This window comes from Lathyrus oleraceus, chromosome 5 (assembly GCF_024323335.1).
Source record: "Lathyrus oleraceus cultivar Zhongwan6 chromosome 5, CAAS_Psat_ZW6_1.0, whole genome shotgun sequence".
NCBI lineage: Eukaryota > Viridiplantae > Streptophyta > Magnoliopsida > Fabales > Fabaceae > Lathyrus > Lathyrus oleraceus.
In genome coordinates, this window is record NC_066583.1 from 551,784,488 (window position 1) to 551,802,526 (window position 18,039).

At 32.4% G+C, this 18,039-nt stretch overlaps 1 protein-coding gene across 1 annotated transcript; it reads right to left on the minus strand.

The window, feature by feature from the left end:
- Positions 1-1,593: 1,593 nt before the first annotated feature.
- On the minus strand, positions 1,594-3,077 carry LOC127083160 (squamosa promoter-binding protein 1). The gene is made up of 2 exons (XM_051023406.1): positions 2,740-3,077; positions 1,594-1,912 (listed from the first exon to the last, which is right to left on the minus strand). Exons 1-2 carry the CDS (start codon positions 3,069-3,071, stop codon positions 1,708-1,710), a joined length of 537 nt encoding a protein of 178 aa, XP_050879363.1. The 5' UTR covers positions 3,072-3,077; the 3' UTR covers positions 1,594-1,707.
- Between the last annotated feature and the right edge of the window lie 14,962 nt (positions 3,078-18,039).

Here is an 18,039-nt window from a genome sequence, read left to right on the forward strand (position 1 = left end):
TTCAAGTCCTTGACAACAAAATGGTTTGGAAAAAATTCAACAGAACAAGTATTAGATTGACATAGTTTTGAAACAGATAATAAATTAGACTGGATTTTAGGAACACACAAGACTTGTTTGAGATAAAGGGGTTTAACAGGGGTGTGAATGATAGAGTTACCGGTATGAGTAATTTTCAAACCTGTTCCATCGCCGACAACGACCTGATCTGCTCCAGGATATGAATTTGCTAACGTAAGTTGTTGCAGATCTTGTGAAATATGATGAGATGCTCCTGTATCCATTATCCAGCTGGGACTCTGGGTGGCAGTCTGATTCTGAGCCAGGTTTGCAGTCGGTTTAATGCCACGCCTTTTCGGAAAGCCCTTAATTCGATAGCAGTTCTTCGCGACATGGTCTGGCTTGTCACAAAACTGACATACAATTTTGCTTTCACCAGTTCGTTGAGTAGGGGAGGAGTTGCGGTTGTTGTTGTTCCTGTATTGATCCACTTTATTTCTTGTGACAACATTAGCAGTGGAAACAATATCAGCTGCCTCTTGCGCTGCACGATGATGGATGGTTTCAAAGTCCATAAGCTTTTCATGTAATTCAGCAAAGACAATTGGAGACTCTCTACTTCTAAGTGCAGCAGAAATTTCACGATACTCATTGGTCAAGCCATTGAGCGTGTGAATCACAAGATCAGTTTCATCAAGGGGGTGATCTATGATAGATAATTCATCTGAGATGGCTTTAATTCCTTGAAGGTATTTAGCCATAGATTGATTTCCTTTTTTGAAATTGGAAATTTTTTGTTTGAGTGTCATTACACGCACACGAGAGCGGCCAACATACATGGTTTTCAGAATCTCCCATGCTTGATTGGAGGTTTTGATAGTGCCTAAGTGTGTGACCACTGTTGCAACCACAAGGGAAATGATGCTATGTAGAATGAGTTGATCTTGTCGAACCCAATGTGTAAAGACTGGATTAACAGTCGTAGTATTGTTCTCCAACAATTTTGATGGACATGGTTTACTTCCATCAACATAGCCCATGAGATCATAGCCTGTTAAGAGAGCCATGAACTGAATTCTCCAAGCAGGATAATTGTCTCCATCAAGCTTGATGCAGAGTTGAGATCCGACATTCAAAACAATTAACTTGTCAGCCGGTGATGACATAGTGGGCGTCCCTTGGGGAGTTTCAACATCAGAATCTGGTGATGCCATGAATGAAGGATCGAGAGAAAAAAAACTTTAAGTTAATTTGCTCTGATACCATAAAAGGGATGATTGTTTTATGTATTGTAATTGCCAAAGTGATGGCTATTTATAATACAGGGGTGAAACTGAAACTCCAAATATTAAGGGAGTTCTTCCTTGAGACTAGGGATGGATAATCCACAGTCAGTTCCTATTAGATAGGTAGCTAACTACTACTATTAAGCAATAATACAAATAAATACCGTATTAGTTATAGCTATCTATTAAGGCACACAAAAACATATATAGGTAAAAAAGGAAAGGGATATATAACGAAATTGTCCAATTCTCTGCATTGCAACACATACTTAGATATTGGTGAAATACTTTGCATCGGTCTCTTGATTTGTAAAAATTTAGATTTTTATCATTCTCATAACATAAAAAAGTCTCTATTACATGCCTTGGCATGCAAGGAATCAATGACAAGGGATACTAAGCAAATTGAAAATATGAATATTCATCTGAAATTCAAATACTCGTGACCAGAACTCCCTGTAATGCTCATATGAATTTTTGTCCAGTCACCAACATCATGTTGCTGACCAGTACTGCTTCCTTCATTATAAGTTCCAGCAGAGTTTTTACGACGTCGTTCGTTGTGTCTTGCTAAGCGCCTACGACAACTTCTTTTAGCTTCATCAAACTCTGCAAGCTCATGGAACCTGTAGACACTCATCACATATTTCTAAGGTGAATGCATAGCACATTTTCTTTTTGGGGTAGGGGGGGTGTTTAACATATTGAAAAGATAAAAAATAATAATGTTCAATTTTTTAATATGTGATTTAGGTATCCTTTTAAATTGCGGTTTCAGATGCAATTGCAATTGTGGGTGTTACAATTACGATCAACGATCATTATATTTACTGTGACGCACATTGTGAGTGAATTTTGATTAAGATATTTGAAATACACATATGAGATATGTTTAAGTTAAAAATTTTCATTATATCATAGGAAAATTGAGTTTTACAAAAATAACATAATAAATATAAAAAATTGTTCAATTTACTTTCTATTATCATCATAATTTTAAATAAAATTATAACTTGGATGAAGTTGTAGAAGCCACCACGTCAACAACATTACAACTGCAATTATATTTGCGACCCAAAATATAAGATCATAGATTTAAACTTACTTCCAAAACATTTGTTGAGTTTCAAAATTTTAAACATGTCATGGAAGAGAATCATGATTTTAAATTACACCGATAATTTTATTGTTGTTGAAGTTGAAATTGTGAAGTCAAGATTAATAGTTTTTATTTAATATAGTATTAGTATGTTGTACCATTCACAAATACTCTCTTATTTTAGAGAATATGTTCTTCAGTGTTATAAAACCTTGCAAATTCCAATAAATATGGGAACAGTAGCGTAACCAAGTTAACAATCTACACTACAATGGAATCTAAAGAAAAGTGATTATGAGAAAAACAATTCAAAGAAAAAACTTTAGAGGAAAGTGTGAGATGAAGATTGAACACCTGCTACATTGCTGGCAAAACCTCTGGCTGAGTCCAGCAACCACCACAGCAGGTGCCTTGGAATGAACCTCACAAACCTTATGGCGACGATGATACCTCTTTGCAAAAGTTAAATCAGCCTCGCAAGTTTCTGCTTGACATGTAGGTGGAAAATATCTTCCTCCTCTATTTGACCCTTTTCTCCCACTCACACAAACACTTTTCTTTTTCTCATCTTTCTCAACACTGTCATCCTCTTCCTTTTCTTCATCTTCTATTTCTTCAGCTATGTCGTTTTTCCACACTTTCTCAAGTGATTTTTGGTTCATCTCCATAGTACTCTTAGCCTCCATCGTGAGTTCTGATTATAAGGAGAAATGGGGTGAGTAATGTGGGGAGTTTATAGAGAACATAAAATAAAGAAAAAATATATGAGGCCCACATATACGAATCAATATTTTAGCAACCGTTGGATCAAGATTTGATGTTTTAATAAAATATATATTTTAATTTTTGTTTTATAATCTATTAATATAACAAATTTAAATATAAATCATTTGATATTTATAGAATTTGTGCTAATGAGTCTTAACTTCACTCACTAGAATGTTTACATGAAATTGTTCTCTTTGAGTACCAAAACTTATTCCTCTTTTATCTTTTAAAATATAAACCTCGATGACTTGAGAAATATAAATATATATTTAAATTATTGTCCATCTTAATCCTCAAACAATGTAAGACATGAAATAAAAATAGAATTGTTAAAATGATTTTTCAAATGAATGAATTCATGTATCTAAAACCTGGTTCGTTAAGATACGATCATACAAGTGTGATGCAATATATTTATTTTTTAAAATTCAAGATATTAAATGGAGATACAATGACAACAATCAAGATTTATTTCACTAAGGTCAGTTACATTGATTAAATTTTGTCATAATATTTAATTAAAGAATATATTTTTATCCAATTTATTAATTTTGAGATATTTTTTATTAATTCTTTTTTATAATATTTCTAATTTTTTATCTATCTTAATTGTATGACTCTTCATCATCTGATATACTATTCTTTATTGGATAAAAAATGCATTCATTCAAGCTCCACAACTGGTAGTTGAAAGAAAAAAAATTGGAGCATATATTAATATAAATAGAAATAATTAGTTTGAGTTTTATCATGTGAGCGCAATGGGGTTTTGGTAATTGTGTATTAAATGAGGATTTTGGTAAATTCTCCTTAAAATTTGTAATTTTATGAGAGAGATTGTAATTTTATTTTGTAAAAATTAGAAGTTGAATAATGAATTTGTGAGTTTTGTTTTTGAATTTTTGCTTCTTTTCTTTTATTTTGGATGTGTTTCTGCGTTCGCGGATATTTGTTTATTTGTTTCATTACCAAGAACTAGTATTAGAGCTAATATTATGATCAAATTGTTGAAAAATAAGTGTAAGTTGTGTAAGTCTCATATTGTTTAAAAAAATAAAGGTTGAACACTTTTAAGCGAGATGACTCATACACTAATTGACTTAAGATTTTGATTGAATATGTGGTGTCTCTCTCTCTCACTTGTTTGGATGAGTCTTTCACCTTTAGGTGTGTCTTTGATTCAACATGAATGTTTCACTTCATGATGATCCAACAGTGGTATAAGAGTCAATGGTTTGAGTAAGAGACCGACTCCTTGTATCAAAAGTCTTTCGTACATGGTAGTGGTCAGACAACGTGTCTTGTTGAAGTGTCTGTGACGTGGCAATGAGTGTCTATTAACGGTGGTACAAGTATATGGATGAAAGAGGACTCGTACACCAATCACCTTAAAGTTTTCGGTGAATATGTGGTGACTTTCTCACTTGTTTGAGCGTGTCTTTAACTTTTAGTTGAGTCATTGACCCAATGTGAATGATTCCCCTCGTGATGACCGAACACTTATAAGTATTCTCTTCACATACTCAAATTACCTAAATCTATTTTTGACCATATTTTCTATTATAGTTGTTACTTTAACACTATTTTGTAATATTATCATTTTTAAATTTATCTCGTCTAGTCCTACACTAAATGTTTTTTTTTATACATATTCGATTTTTGTTGGTTTGGTTCAGATTGTAAACCAAATAAGAAAATATAATTTTATTTACTTATTTGGTTTAAATATTTGATTTGTTCGATTTTATATGATCCACTTATATTAGGGATGACAATGAATAGAAAACTATAGTACATGTTTCTATACCCGCAATTTGAAAAAGTCCTTGTATCCGAGGCAATATTCGCTTGGGCATCAACATTTGTATCCATACATGTACTCTATGGGTGTTTAAGTATCCATATCCATACCTATTTACCTGTATTTTTAATATAAAATAATCGATCAATTATAGTTTATCATATCATTTTAAGTTTTTTACATAATTAAAAAAATTAAAGGATGTAATTAATTAATTAAGAAATTTATATTAAAATACATATAAATTTAATATAATAGTGATGTATTTATTAAAATTGATAATTAACATGTGTCTATAATAATAAAAGTAAAGATATATAAATATACATTGTACGAGTATAGGACGAGGTGAGTATTAAGATTCTCGTATTTGTGTCCATATTCGTTTATTTTAATGTGTAATTGTATGTTTTCATGCACTTACTAATTTTACGGATTTTTACTCTATCCGATGGATTTAATTTTTGCGAATATTTGCCGAAAATAAGATCAATTGTCATTCCTACTTAGACTTTATCATGATTCTTTCCCATTTTACTTAATTGAATTTATAATTGTCCGATATTGATTCTTTCCCATTTTAATGTATCTGGACCTCATAAAAAAAGAAGCAGACAAGGTGTGGACCGCATACTCAATTTTGTTAACTGTGTGCATTTCCTAATTAGTAAAGGCAGAAAGGTATTGAGGTTGTGAATGAATAATTGTTTGGTCTTAAATGATATACAAGCAAATAATGTTAAGTTTAAGTCTTGATTCTTAGTAAATGGGAAGTGGAGATATTAAGGTTGGAGTTTTGAAAGTGATAGTGCTGTCAGATAAACCCAGAATTCTTTGTAGTGTAATTTATCTAGTGGGAGAGTATGAATTTGTTCTTTTGTTGTTTTTTTATTTCTTGATGTGACTTCTAATATTTTCATGCTAAAAATAAGTGACCTATCATATGAAGAAGAAACCATGTTAGTTAGTATATGTTAAATGCATAGCTAACCAATGCTTTGATCCATTATATTTTCAGTATGTGTTATTTCTGTTTATATGAATATCTATCTATTATAGTATCTTTGAATGTGAGACCTTAAAAACATAATAAACTCATAATCATAGAAACTCAAAGCCTGAATCATTTGACTAGACCTTTTATATTTTAATACTCTATTAGTTAAATAATTACTTTCTCATATCCAGAGTTGTCTCAATCTTTTTCTCATATCCAGAGTTGTCTCAATCTTTTGAGAGACTATGCGTAAGAAATTGAAATTAACATTAATTCCGTGAAATATGTTTATTGAGACCCTTTTTGCCATAATTTAATCATGAAAAAGTGTTAGGTCTTATGCTCTAAGTCGCTTTCCACGCCGTCAAAGACGGTGTTGCTTTTATCTATAGATGAAACAATTAGGATGTAACTTATGATTCATCGTTGGTATTACAAACATACCTTATAATTCATTTGAGCTAACTACATTGGAAAATCTGTTATTGATTATGATATGATTTTTTTTCTTTTTTTCTATGCACTTTGACTTTATTCATTAATAAATAGAAGGACAGGATGTCGTCGGGCTAAATGACTGGGTGAGAGTCACCTAACTTAGAGGGGACAATTTTTTTCTTTTAACCTCATGATCATTCACTTATTTGCATCAACTTTCCTACGTAGTGTGTGCTTAGGATGATGTTGGCTGCTTAGATAAACTACTCAAGAACTACTAGAGAACGAGAAATCAAGGTTATGGATATAATATGTATTCAAATTGATCTCCATATTTGGGAGGCTTGAGGTGTTGTAACGATACCGCTTTTGTAAAGTTTTCCCAAGCCTCCTCAATCTAACCTCTATTTCATTTGTAGCATATATACTTTCTAATTATACAATAAATTTCAAGTCTTATAAAGAATTTTTTTGGTATGGCTCAAGAAGCTGGGAGAATCAACAAACAACAAGAAACCACACATAAAGACTCGACATCACATGCATTGACTTAACTAAAAGATGGTAAATCCTAATTAACATGAAATAAACTAGAAAAACGGTAAATCTAACTAGAAAGCAAATAAAGGAAAGCAATAAAGTTCCTCCCTCAAATTTATACCAAACATTATCCTCAATGTTTCGATAAAAGTAAGAAAAAGAATAAAGAACTTGGATAAGATCAATATATGCCTCGGTCTCGACCTTGGTTACAACTGCCTCGTCCATAATGCCTACCCCGACCATATCCACCACGCCCATGTTCGTCATCCAACTGAATCTGCAAGCTAGTCAAATGCTAAGATAAGCCATCCATCTTGTTATTATGGTGATCTTTAGCTACTTACAAAAATTGGAAGTACTCTAGCATCTCTTGGTGGAGGTGTTCCATGAAAATCTAAAAAGTTTTCCATTGTTGGGCCTGCTCTACCATGGCAGTCTGTGATGTCTGAATCTGCTTAATGTTACCAGCCATGGTGTTCTGCGATTCTCTCATGTGACGCATACGGCCCATCAGTGAGGCCTCAATAGCTTGGATCAGATGCACATTATCCATCATATATGTTCTAAAAGCTTGCATCTGACCAATTTGCTTCATCATAGTCGTTTGTTGTGTTTTCATCTGATGCGTATGTTGCATCATCCCTGTTTGCTGGTTATGCATGGCTAAGATAAGGATGTCTCGTTCAACATCAATGGAATTCCAGGCTTTCACCTCGTGAAGCACATCGTCAAGTGTAATGTTTGCGGCTCAGGTAGAAGTACCTGTAAAAGTGTCGGAGAAAATTGGTGCGGTGTGTGCAGGTGGGATATGAATATGGGGGGAATGGTGTGGGTGTGGCTAATGTACAGGAGAGTCTCGCTCTCTCTGGTCATACTCATCATCGATGGCACCATCAGCATTGACATTCTCATGAATGTCCACGTGAAGGAAAATTGCGATCCAAAACGCAATGAAAATTAAAAAATTTCCTTTAGTGATCCTTACGAATGGTAATGATCAGTGATAGAAATCGTTACCTCTTATGGTGATTGAAACCTTTGATGCTGATCTAAGGAGTGATCACGAGCGTTGAATGGTGACAACGCCTCTACTCAGTCGGCACGAACAAAAATACCTGAAGTTGAAGTCTCTACTCCCACTATTTTACTCAAACCAAATGACCCTCACCATTTGATTCGAAAAATCTCGTTGGAAGATTTTCTAGTGGATCGAGATCCATATTTCACTTTGTTTTAAGTCAGCGTTAGGCTGATTACACAAAACTGGGCTATTTATATAGGAACTCCTTCCAATTGTATTTAATACAATTCTCGAATACTATCAGCTGAGTGAATAATTCTTTATTCTAATCCATCATATGAATTGCTCTAAACTCTTGCTTCTAAACATATATAATATTATTATAATTTGTTTAGTTAAGTTTGACCCAATATTTTAGCAAATGGATATTAGATTTATCCCATCGCACCTTACTAATATAAAACATGCACCTCGTGTTAGACGCAACTTACATTATTCGATACTAGTCTTGATGAGTGCTATAATTTGGAAAACTTAAACTTAATATTTGATTTGAGGGAATTTTGATTCGTTTGATCTCACCGGCTTATTTATCATATAAATCGTCTCTCACATGCATCAACATGCATTCACATGCATCAACATATATAAACAAAATGAAATAATTATGGCCCCTAGCGTAATTATCCTCTCAAGCCAATGAGAGAACCTCAGCTAAACATAATAACGATTTATGCTTCTCCAAGATAGATCTCCAAGGTTTCCCTCTTTTGATCTTGTATTCTTCTCTTTCTTCATAACATTATATTACATAAAAGAATACTCGTTTTACATATGAGGGAGTGAGATGAGAAGTTACATAGGGAGTGTATAGAGAAAGGTACGACACACAAGTCGTATTTAAAATTCCCAAAATTAAATAGATAAATAAAAATGACTAAAGCCATAACCTTTCACCATAAGAAAATAATAATAAATACACTTTTATTATTATAATTAATTTAAATTCTGTTAATTAAATAAATTAAATTAAATTTGACAAATTCATCACATTATTAAGAGTTATCAAGGTTTTACTGTCCGGTTATAAATGTATATCAAATTATTTAAATAAATAATAATAACAAATTATTATTATAATATTTAAATAAACATTCTAAACCATTATAATTTTATCATTATAAAGAAACATAATTTTCTTTAAATTAATATAATAATAACTATTATTATGATGTTATAAAAAAAGAACTTATGTATACAATATTGCAAACCCTAATTTTATAACTCTTGACAACACAACTCTTGTGCCGTCACAAACTCTAATACAACACATTCATACTATAAAAATTGTAATGAACCATTATTCAATTCAAATGATCAAAATATCATTACTTCACCATACAAATGTCGGATTTCGAACCAAAATGAATATTGACCATTCATATGAAACACCATCATCACACTAATTGAATCGATGAAATAAAATACATATCAAATATACCGCAGTTTCGTCAGAATTATTCATATCTTATATGAAATTGATCGATCAATTTTGTTTAACTTATGAATGATCAATGTATCGCTGCTTCACCATACAAAAGTCAGATTCTGAAGCATAGTCAACATCGAATCATTTAAATCATACACATCATGATGCCAAAAATTATTTTTCTTTATTATTTAATTTATTATGTGTTTTAATCGAATTAAATGATAAAGTTCAGAAAATAAACATCTACCCGTTTCATGGTTTCGTAAGTGACTTTGATACCACTAAAAGGAAAATAGTGATTCAAAATGCAGCGGAAAACAAAATTTTCCTTTTAGTTGATCCTTACAAATGAGCATGATCAGTGGTAGAAATAGTTACCTCTTCTGGTGATTTATTTATTTTGATGCATAATCAGATGAATGATCACGAGCGTTGAATGAAGAACAACGTCTCTACTCAATCCACACGAACATAGTATCTTCAATCTTAGTGCTAGCTGCTACAAATGAAGACTTTGAGTGAGAGAGAGAAGTAGAGAAATTACGGTCAGGGTTTCACCAACCGAATTTCATCAACCAAGAAAGCTTCTACGCAAGGGTTGTATTTATAGAACCACTTATGTGGGCTGCAAGTTAAAAGCCTCAACTTAAGTGCACCATATAATAATAATAATAATAATAATAATAATAGTAATAATAATATCAATTATTATAATAAATATATTTTATTATTATTATTATATTTAATAACTATTATAATAATAATAGTAATAATAATATTAACTATTATTATTATTATTATTATTATTATTATTATTATTATTATTATTATTATATTATACGATAATCCATATTTCACTTAAGTACACCGTACCTTACAGTGTTCCATAATTTTCTCAAGTACACCATACCTTAAATGTTCCTTATTTATTCTATCTCTCATCAATCTATCTTTACGTGTGTGACCCTGTAGATTCTCATGACGTTGATAATTATATTAAATCATACATTTAATATAATAAACAAGTAGTGATATCTAGCAACACATCACTGCTATCCAAGTCACGAAAATGTCATGTGATATGAAAAAACCTTTTTGTGATAATATTAGTGTGTATAATTACCCTTTTTCCCTCATGTCTATATTGAACACAAGGGATGGATCATGTCACCCTTATCCAGTTCAATATTGGGTCCTTAGACATTTATCCTTTTACACAGGATGAACAAATTCTATCTATGTCACTCATGTCCCTCAACATTCTTTATGAAGTACTCATCAACTGTCTTTATGGTCATCCGATTACGAATAATGTTTGATCAATAAAAAGTACTTGACTCCACATCTAGGGTACATAGTGGTTTCAGGTCGAAGGGTGGTATACACCATTATCACCATGATAATAATTTATGACACTTTGCATAACTTTCTCTCATAGAGGGTCAATCCAGTATAAATATTACTCCTAATATTCATACCTATGTGAAAACTTGATAACTCTTTATCTATGATCTATGAGACATGATCATCAGTCTATCCACATATTAGTCTCAATGTTTTAATGTTAATCCACTTCACAATTAAGCTCGACGATGGATACTTTAAGAATAATGTTCTTATGTTTAATTGGATCTCATGATTAAGTCACACTTATCATTTCACTAAGCGGACTAGCTATTCTAGGGACTTTATCATTTTGTAAAAACAAACATAATAAAGAAATACCTTCTTAATTATTGATAAATAATTCGATACAAGTACCAAAATTATTAGTCTCTAAGGCTTACACCAATATATTCATCTTGATCCCAAAGAAGATGTAGTACAACATGTACTTCTGAGCAATGTTGATATAGTCAGAAGAGCTTATTGATGGCTTATGATGCACACATCTCAGAAGAATCCTAAACCACACTTTGAGTCCTTTGTGTAGCTTATTCGCATTAGAAGTATTTTGTCCATCTAAAAAAAATTACAACAGCAATTTCCTCCAACTTTTCCTTTTTGGAAGGCATATCAAAACATCTCTTGCCAGTACCGTCATGATTGAGAAGCTTGATAATAGATTTCTCAAAAATGCAGAACTTCTACCCCAAAACGTATGAAGATATTAGAAGTTTTGATGCAGTGGCATGAATCCAAAATTACTTAACCAATTAAGGATAAACTGACCCTTTTAGACGGTTGAAAAATTCTTCCCATCCCTGAGTGTTAACATCTCTGGTGAGGTCATAACCGTTGGATTTGAGATTATCAAAATCAATTATCATCTCAAACAGAATGTCCAACTTGTTGACCGAAGTAGATAGAGAAATCTCTTGAATACATTCTTTCTGAGATTGTTGTTCTTGTTGTTAGGAAGATTGTTGTTCTTGTTGCTGATACAATTGTTGTTCTTAATCTTGTTGACATTTTTTAGCTAGGGAGAAAGAGGGTTTAGGGAGAATGAGTGAAATGGGTTTATAAATAGGTTTAACCTATTTCCAAGAAATATCTTCTCCCATTGTGTCACTCAACCGTTAGAGTGTTTAGTATAAGACACTTGTTTAATATGAACCACAAACTTACGTTTGGTTGACAACTGGCTAATATAGAATATTCATCAGAATCCAAAAGGTAGGACTTTTCAAAAAGGTTATAACTGGATACTTTTGATACAAGAAACCTTCTCACTTTAGAAGACTTACTATTCAGAAACCAAAACTCTCAGAGTCTTATTTTAATATTATGAGAATTAAACATTTTGAGATATTCATCTTTTCATCCCGGACATAGGTCCATTTTCAAATTCTTTAGAATGAAAACAAATATATCTTCAACAAGGGATTTTGTGAAGATATCATCCCATTGATGGTCTATATCAATAAATTTTAAATTTTAAATTCCCTTATGAACATAATCTCGTATAAAATGATGTTTAATCTCAATATACTTATCTCTATAATGTAAAATGGGATTTTTAGATAAACATATAGTTGAGGTAATATCACAAAGAATATGAACGTTACTCTTATATATCTGAAAATCTTCTAGCTGGCTTTTCATCCAGAGGATCTGAGTGTTGCATCTAAATGCTGCAGTATACTCAGCTTCAGGTGTTACTAGTGCAATTATTGATTATCTATTGTTGGACCATGAGATCAAATTGTCTCCTAGAAACTGAAAGCTTCCAGAAGTGATTTTTCTTTCTAGTCTATCTCCAGCATAATCAGAATCACAGTAACCTACTAGCTTGTACACTTTTTATTTTCTATAACATAAACCAAGGCTAGTAGTACCTTTTAGATACCTGAAAATCCTCTTAACAACTGTTAAATGTGGCTCTCTAGGATTTGATTGGAAGCGAGCACATAAATAGACACTGAATAAAATGTCAGGTATAGAAGCAGTTAAGTATAAAAGAGAACATATCATACCTCTATATACCTTTTTCTCTACCTTATTTCTTACCTAATCCTTCTCCAGAATACAAGTAGGATAGATTGGAGTTTTAGATGGCTTGCAATCTGACATGTCAAACTTCATCAGAAGTTCTTGGTATATTTACTCTGATAGATATATGTTCCTTCTGAACTTTGGTTACTTCAGATACCTAGAAAGAACTTGAGTTCTCCAATCATACTCATCTCAAACTCTTCATACATTGACTTAGCAAACTCCTTGCACAAAGTAGCATTAGTAGAACCAAATATAATATCATCCACATAAATTTGGACACTTAGAATATCACTTTTTAATGTTTTATAGAACAAAGTAGTATCAACCTTTCCTCTGGTAAAATCATTTTCTAAAAGAAAATTGCTTAGTCTTTCCTACCTTGCTCTAGGATCTTGTTTTAGACGATACAAAGATTTCTTAAGTTTGAAAACAAAATCTGTATTTTTGTGATTATCAAAGCTAAGAGGTTGGTGTACATACACTTCGTCAGCTATATAACCATTCATAAATGTAATCTTAATGCCTATCTGATATAAGATGATATTATGATTTACAATATTTGAAATTAAGAGACGAATATACTCTAACCTGACAGTTGGTGTAAAGGTCTCAATATAGTCAATCCCCTCTTGCTGATTATAACCTTGTGCCATCAATTTAGCCTTGTTCCTTATCACTTCTCCTTTCTCATTTAGTTTATTTATGAAAACCCATTTTGTCCTAATGACATGAATCCCTTTGGGTCTAGGAACAAGATTCCACACATCATTTCTGGAGAATTTGCTTAACTCTTCTTGCATTTCTAGAATCCACTAAGTGTCAAGAAGTGATTCATTAACAGATGTAGGTTCTATGAGGGACGCCAAACCCAAAAACGTCTCTTCAGAGGGTTTGAAAGAGGATCTGATTCTGACTGGTTCGTTTTGATTTCCTAGAATCAATTCTTCAGAAAGTGAAGATCGTTGTTTGTGCTTCCTCAGAGGTGTCGTAGCTTCAACAACTTTTGGTTGAACAACTCCAGTGTCTTTTGCCTTATTTTCTTTAGCTTTTGATTCTTTACCTAAAGATCCTGAATAGGTAATCTCCAGATATACAAACTCCTCAACTAACTTTTACTTTTCAGAGTCAAACTTATCATCAAATCTAACATGAATTTATTCCTCAATAATTCATGTTCCAATGTTATATGCTATATAGCCTTTAGAGCGTTCAAAGTATCCTAACATTATACACTTTTGTGCCTTAGAATCAAACTTGTTCAAATTTTCTTTAGTGTTCAAAATAAAATATTTACATCCAAAAGGTTGGAAATAAGAATTTATGGGTTTTCTATTCTTTCAAAATTCATAAGGAGTCTTACCAAAAATCGGTCTTGCATAGACCATGTTCTGAATATAACACGTTCTGTTAACTTCCTCAGCCCATAAGTGCTTATCCATGTTTTTCTCATTGATCATGGTTTTGGCCATTTCTTGAAAATTCATATTCTTCCTCTCTATAACTCCATTTTGTTATGGAATTATAAGGCAGGAGAAATCATGGGAAATGCCATTGTCATAAAACAAATTCAAAATCCTTATTTTCAAATTAACCACCATGATCACTTCCACCAAATGTAGGTAACATTGCACCAAACTAGGTTAACAATTGACCTGTGTTATTTACTTCCGGCTATTTACTTTAACATTGTTATTGTTTCTGGTGTGACATGTCCCGATCCTGGTGTTGGGACATCGTATACAACCTCTATTATCTACGTACTTGTTTCTGGTGTGACATGTCCTGATCCCGGTGTCGTGACATTGTATACAACGTCAATTATCTGCATACCCAAATTTCAATTGGCATAAGAGCATGCACCCTGTTCTGTATAGATATGGAAGGAGGATTTGTCAACAAACCACCTATTCTAGATAGAACCAACTATGATTACTAGAAGGCACATATGGTGGCTTTTCTAAAATATATGGATAGAAAAACCGGGAAAGCAGTTATCAAAGGTTGGAAACATCCTGTTGTGCAACACAAAGATGGTAAGGACACAACTAATTTGAAGCCTGAAGAGGACTGGTCTAAGGAAGAATATGAACTTGCTCTTGGAAACTCCAAAGCCTTGAATTCCTTGTTCAATGGAGTTGACAAAAATATATTCAAGTTAATAAATACTTGTATTGTGCCAAAGATGCATGGGAAATCCTCAGAACCACACATGAAGGCGCATCAAAGGTAAAAATATCAAGACTTCAACTTCTCACCACCAAATTTGAGAATCTTAGGATGAAAGATGATGAGTGTATTCATGATTTTCACATGAATATTCTTGATATTTTCAATTCATCTGGTGCCTTGGGAGAGAAGAAGTTAGAGGAAAAACTTGTTTGAAAAATCCTCAGCTCTTTGCCAAAGAAGTTTGACATGAAGGTCACAACTATTAAAGAAGCACAAGACATTTGCAACACGAAAGTGGAAGAGCTTATTGGGTCACTTCAAACTTTTGAATTGGCTATCGATGATAGATTTGAAAAGAAGAAGAAAAGCATAACTTTTATTTCCAATAGGATGATGAATAAGTTCAATGTGACATGGAGACTGATGAAGGGATTTCTAATGCTATTGTGCTTATTGGGTAGCAATTCAATAAGATGCTAAAAGGAATGGATAGGAAGTTAAGACCTAATTTCAAGAACATGTCATTCGACATCAGTAAAAATAGTGATTCTCAGAGAAAAGCAAGAACAGGGGAAAAGTCCAATCAATGAAAAGGTATTCATTGTCATGGATGTGAGGCTTTTGGTCATATTAGATCAGAATATCCCACTTATCTTAAGAAACAAAAGAAGGGTTTGTCAGTTTCTTGGTCTGATGATGATTCTGAAGGTGAAACTGATGCTGAAACTACTAAGCATGTTACATCCTTCACAAGTAGATATGAATTTGATGAAGATTCTTGTGATGAGGATTTTTCTTATGAAGAATTGGCTATTTCATACAGAGAGCTTTGTGTCAGAAGTGAAGAAGTGTATAAGATAGGAGAAAAGCAGAAGAGAATCATAACTCAACTCCAGGCTAAAAAAGAGAAACTTTTATCTACTGTCACTGATCTTGAAAATGAGGTAATCCTATTGAATTCTAAACTTGAAAACATGACCAAATCAGTAAGAATGTTGAACAATGGATATGGTATGTTAGATTAAATTATTCAAGTTAGAAAAGGGAATGGAAACTTAAAAGGTATATGTTTTGATTACCAATCTTTGAAAGGAAAAACCCATGTGACAAAATTATTCCTCTAGAAAGGAAGTATGAGCCCATTATGTCCGACTAAATGTTACAACATCTTGCCAGACATCAGGAAACTCAAACTAAAGTCAAGTTTTTGCCTTGGAAATGTCATTACTGTGGTAAATATGGACATATAAAGCATTTTTTGTTACAGACTGTATGGTTATCCAAAACATCCAACATATCCTATGGCTAATCATTTGATGATTAAAACTAGAAAGGGGTGGAAACCTAAGGCTGTTGATACTTATCTTATAGCCCACACTACTTTTAGAGCTTCATCTAGAGAAGACTGGCACTTTGACACTAGATGTTCTATACATATGACAGGGGTCAAGAAGTATTTAGTGGATATTAAGGGCCTATTTGAAATGCATCTTAAAAACTCTTTTTTAGTTTTTGAAAATTTAAAATTTAAAAACTTGTTTGAATATAATGTTTTGCAAAAGTATTTTTAAAAACTCTTTTCTATTTTTCAATTTTTAAAAGCAAAAAAGTGAAACAGTTTAGTTGTGTTTTGCTTCTTACTTTTTAGTTTTTAGTATTAAAAGATTAGATTATCAAACAAGTTTTTTCATTTTCATACTTTCAAAACAGTTTTTAAAAATTAGTTTATCAAACAAATTTTTTGTTAATTTTCTTCTTAAAATTAGTTTTTTAAAATAGATTTGAAAAACAAATTTTAAGAACTAAAATTGAAAAGTGTTTCAAACATGCCCTAAGTCTTATTCCACCAGTTTTGTCACTTTTGGTGATGGAGGTAAAAGTGAAATTAAAGGGATAGGAAAGTTAGTGTGTAATGGACTACCTAGACTTGATGATGTTCTCCTTGTAAAAGGATTGACTGCTAATCTGATTAATATTAGTCAGTTATGTGATCAAGGTCTAAAAGTCAATTTTACTAAGTCAGAATGTTTGGTTACCAATGAGTAGAATGAAGTTATGATGAGGGGAGTAAGGTCTAAAGACAACTTCTATTTATGGGTACCACAAGAAACTACTTATTCTTCCACATGTTTAATGTCTAGGGAAGATGAAGTCAAGTAGTGGCACCAGAAGCTTGGACATCTGAATCTCAAAGGGATGAAGAAGATTATGTCTGAAGAAGCTATTAGAGGTCTACCAAAACTCAAAATTGAGGAGGGTAAAGTCTGTGGTGAGTGTTAAATTGGGAAGCAAACCAAGATGTCACACCCGAAGTTGCAACAAAAGACTACTTCCAAAGTTTTAGAACTTCTTCATATGGACTTAATGGGGCCTATGCAAGTTGAAACTCTTGGTCGAAAGAGGTATGTCTATGTGGTTGCTGATTATTTTTCAAGATTTACTTAATTGAATTTTATCAAAGAAAAATCATACACTTTTGAGGCATTCAAAGAAATTTGTCAACGTCTTCAAAGAGAAAAGGAAAGTGTGACTGTTAGAATCAGAAGTGACCATGGGAAAGAATTTGAAAATGAAAAATTCTCTGAATTTTGTTCTTATGAAGGTATTGGTCATGAATTCTCATCTCTCATCACTTCTCAATAAAATGGAGTTATAGAATGCAAGAATATAACTTTACAAGAATTAGCTAGAGTCATGGTTCATGCAAAAAATATTCCTTATCATTTTGGGGCTGAACCAATGAACACTGCTTGCTATATCCAAAATCACGTTACTTTGAGAGTCGATACTTCATCTACTCTCTATGAATTGTGTAAAGGAAGGAAACCTATTGTTAAATATTTTCATGTGTTTGGGAGTAAATGTTACATTTTGGATGATTGTGAACAGAGGAGAAAAATGGATCCCAAAAGTGATGAAGGAATAATTTTTGGTTACTCTAAAACAACAGAGCTTACAGGGTATTTACCTTCATAACCAAGGCCATG

Coding starts and splice junctions, on each gene's coding strand:
- LOC127083160 (XM_051023406.1), bottom strand. CDS start 3,071: ATGGAGGCTAAGAGTACTATGGAGATGAACCAAAAATCACTTGAGAAA. Junction 1,913..2,739: donor TTTTGCCAGCAATGTAGCAG/GTGTTCAATCTT, acceptor GAGTGTCTACAG/GTTCCATGAGCTTGCAGAGT.